Below are 3,548 nucleotides of genomic sequence, written 5' to 3'. Positions count from 1 at the left end.
GGGGGGGGTTCTTTTTGTTATAGCTCTTCACTCTCCTCCGCCTAACAACGCCGGGCAAGTTCGTCTCCTCACCCCATCATAATACTCAGCCTTTGCACCCGGAACAGTAGGTGTGGAAGAACAAAAAGCAAGAAACACACTACACAACGGACGCAAACACAACCTACACCAACGCCGTCACCATGTCCGGTGTTATCACGACCACTTTGGACCCGTCAGAGTCTTCAATAAAGTTTGTCCTATGCAGGACCAATACCACACCAGTCGCCACACACTGAATCGTTTGCACACGTCCTTTGCTTCTGCTTTCCGAAGTGAAACTCACCGTCTGCGCAGAGGAAAAATGATCATGAAACCATACATCGACGCCAGGACGTATTTGCCAACCGTTCACCACAATTTCCTTAAGCGCACGACTCTCCTGGTTGACAGAGCATGTGTGCACGCCCCCTGGCACTGAACCAAACGACAGTCCAGCGGGGCACACAGAAGGAGAAGCTTTATCATCCATACACCGCTGGTTTGATACTTCCTCCTCTTCTGTTTTCTTCACCTGAATTTGCTGACTCTCGATACCGCCACCGACGGTTGCACCTATACTTCTTGGGGGAGATTCAAGCACATAAACGTGCTGCATCTGTGAGGCATCGACAACGTAGACAGGGATGCTAAAGATGAGATCCGCCACCGTTACGTTTGCGGTGCGTAAACCCAAGTACACAGTTGTCTGATTTTCAAGGGCTCCTGTGCGGGGATTTTGACGCAAAACTCGGTGCTTCACCTCGTATATCCGCATTGTCACAGCATCACCCCCAGCAAGGCGTACCACGCGCCCCAGTTCCACCACCAACGCTTCATTTTTGCCCCCAGCGCTCCTCTTGTGCCTGCTCACCGGCGGCATGCGGAAGTAGTAGTCCTCACCCTCCAACACCGGTGGCGCCTCAGCACACGAGGCAACCATCACCCGACTCGCCCCTCGAACTGCAACTGCCGTCGATGAGGGCACGGCTTCTGACTCTTTCAGTTTTTGTTCCATTGTCTCCTCTTCTTCCTCCTCCCGGGGGTGCTTGACACCAGACACTGGGCTAGCAGGAATTGAATTTCTGATCGCGTCTATGCTATTTTGACCATGCCGCGATGGGGGAAGTGCAAAAAAAAACTCGTGGATGCGGTGCACCAACCATGGCTTTTCTAGCAATGCCACAGACGACATACTCGGAGTTATATGCGCCCGCTTCCCAGGAGCAACGTAGACGTAATGTGGAAGAGGGTCCCCATCTTTTGGCGGCTGAAGCGTAACTGTGCCTCCACACACTTGAAGGAAAAATGTGGCATCAGCGTCGTCCCCTGTGAGGTAGATCAGCTTCTTGCTAAGAAACCGCCCTTCCTTCGACGAAAGCAGCCGCCATCGCACACACGCGTCACTGCCTTGCCCAATCAAGTCCTTCGGTTTGGGAATACGCACATGTTGATACTCTTCTGCGACACCTGTTCCAAGCTCTTCCAGCCACTTCAGAGAAATTGCAGAAAGGCCCATAGCGTGTGCCAATGTCACTATAATTCCATCGTCTTTCTCCACATCCTCATCGGCAACGACAAAAAAAGACACGCCCGGTCCTGCTCGCCGCTGGCCAGTGAATGACATTAATGGACTGCGCTCCAGTTGTAAAGGAGATTCCACTACAAAAATCCCTCGTTCCTTTAGCTTGGTGAGAACAGAACATTTTGCCGCTAGGCGTGACTGCGCTGCCGGCGTCACATAAAGTGAGAAAAACGAGGGACCCACCCATTCATCTTTGTCCAAGGGAGTTAACCCCAACTCCGCCTTCAACGAAAGCTTATGCGAAGTCTCATTCTCCATAAGTTCCACCAACTGCGTCGCTGTCATGACAGAATTTGACTTCGAGGAATTCCATCTCTTCATACCATTTCTCTTCCCTTTCTCTTGCGGTAGTCGAATTTCCCGCAGTTTGACATGCAATAAGGAACCATCTCCATCCCAGCGAATTTGCACGTAGCCGTTCTTTTCCTCCTCCGTAATTACTGCGTCAAACCACTGACACCCCCATCTTCCTTGTACTCGCATGCCCTCTGTGTATTGGGGCCTTGCAGGGCCTATCGTAGAAAGCGATCCCTCAGCAGCCTGCCGCCTAACAGCTGTGACTCGATGAAATAATGGAGTATCTTCCTCTACGCCGCGACCATTACGTATTTCCAGTAAAACTGACGGCAAATATGAACTATCTTCCTTCTCTTCTTTACCTACCCCTCCACGCCCCATCACATTATCTTGGGAACACGAATCTAAAAGGCCTTCACCAGTAACATCAGGAAGTGAGGCGCCCTTACCACAACCTTCATCGTTATCTTCTGGAAATGTGTATCCCGTGAAGCCAACCACAACCCCCACATCCTGCTGCTCCTGAGCGTTCCAAGAGCGGAGGCAAACAGTGTTTCCTCCTTGACATGGCGAACACTCCTGCATAACTAAAGTGGGCGCACAATCTGTGGTAGCCGGAGACACACCTTGAGGCCCAAGTATGTGACTCTCTGGAGTAGGAATAAGGCGTGGGCTTGAGAGGTCACGCTCCATTCTCGTCAGACTTTGCTTCGAATTATGAAGATTAAGCATGCCAGTGTTGCGGTAAATAACGCCACGAATACTGACAACTTGTTCCTCTTCTTCCTCCAGTGTACCTCTCGGAAAAGAATATAGCGGGGGTTTGCACTCAGAGTACTCACCCATGCAGTGATGCCTTTCCTCAGCATTGAAATCCTCTTGGAGCTGAGAGGTTTGCTGCAGAACCTCCACCGGGTTCCCAGCAGTCAACGATGACGTCACTGACGACACGCCGCCCCGCTCCCTTCTCTCAACTCCCTCCTGACTATCATCAAGTTTCAATTCAAGGAGTGGGTCACGTGTAAACGCGACGCGCGACCGTGGAACAAAAAACGCCATGACATCCTTCTCCCACGCCCGTCTAGCAACAGCCAACTCCACACCAGGCAACTCATTGCCAAACTCCAATCTCCGTGTAGGCGTCACCTTATCCGACGAGTCAGCACCTTCTGGAGCCATTCGCACCCGCCCGCCAACGCCATTGCACTCAGCATCAGCCAACACCATATCTAAGAAACATATACACTAAGCAGAGCAAAACAAAACAAAAAAGGCCCCCTTAATACAAACAACGTTCTAACAAATAACAACGATAGGTTAACCAGGACAAAGAAAAAGCAAATAAAAAAAACCAAAGTACTAACTGCGCACTAAGTCCTTGCAAAAGCGTGCAACCACACACCAAATAATAAAAAACACACGCAAAGTAACTAGAACATATGTATGTAAAAACTGCCGAGAACAAATAATATCACCAAGACCATAAAAACAATAGCACATCGCTCAAAAGCACACCTTGCTAAGCACTACAGGCAGCTCACCCGAAAAATATTTCCTTCCACACCTCTCCCAGCATAATATACACAACTCCAAAACGTTGAGGCGTCTAAATACATAATCTGCTCTACAAAAACAAGACATAGACGCA

General features: G+C 50.0%; 1 protein-coding gene across 1 annotated transcript; it reads right to left on the bottom strand.

The window, feature by feature from the left end:
- Window positions 1–163: 163 nt before the first annotated feature.
- Window positions 164–3,127, bottom strand: TraAM80_10156 (uncharacterized protein; the record flags this gene model as incomplete). The annotated part of the gene is made up of 1 exon (XM_029386796.1): window positions 164–3,127. One exon carries the CDS (start codon window positions 3,125–3,127, stop codon window positions 164–166), a length of 2,964 nt encoding a protein of 987 aa, XP_029233342.1.
- Window positions 3,128–3,548: the final 421 nt, after the last annotated feature.

This window comes from Trypanosoma rangeli (genome assembly GCF_003719475.1).
Source record: "Trypanosoma rangeli strain AM80 chromosome Unknown Tra_15.4_contig_00813, whole genome shotgun sequence".
Classification (NCBI taxonomy): domain Eukaryota; phylum Euglenozoa; class Kinetoplastea; order Trypanosomatida; family Trypanosomatidae; genus Trypanosoma; species Trypanosoma rangeli.
This window is presented reverse-complemented; position numbering and strand designations above follow the sequence as displayed.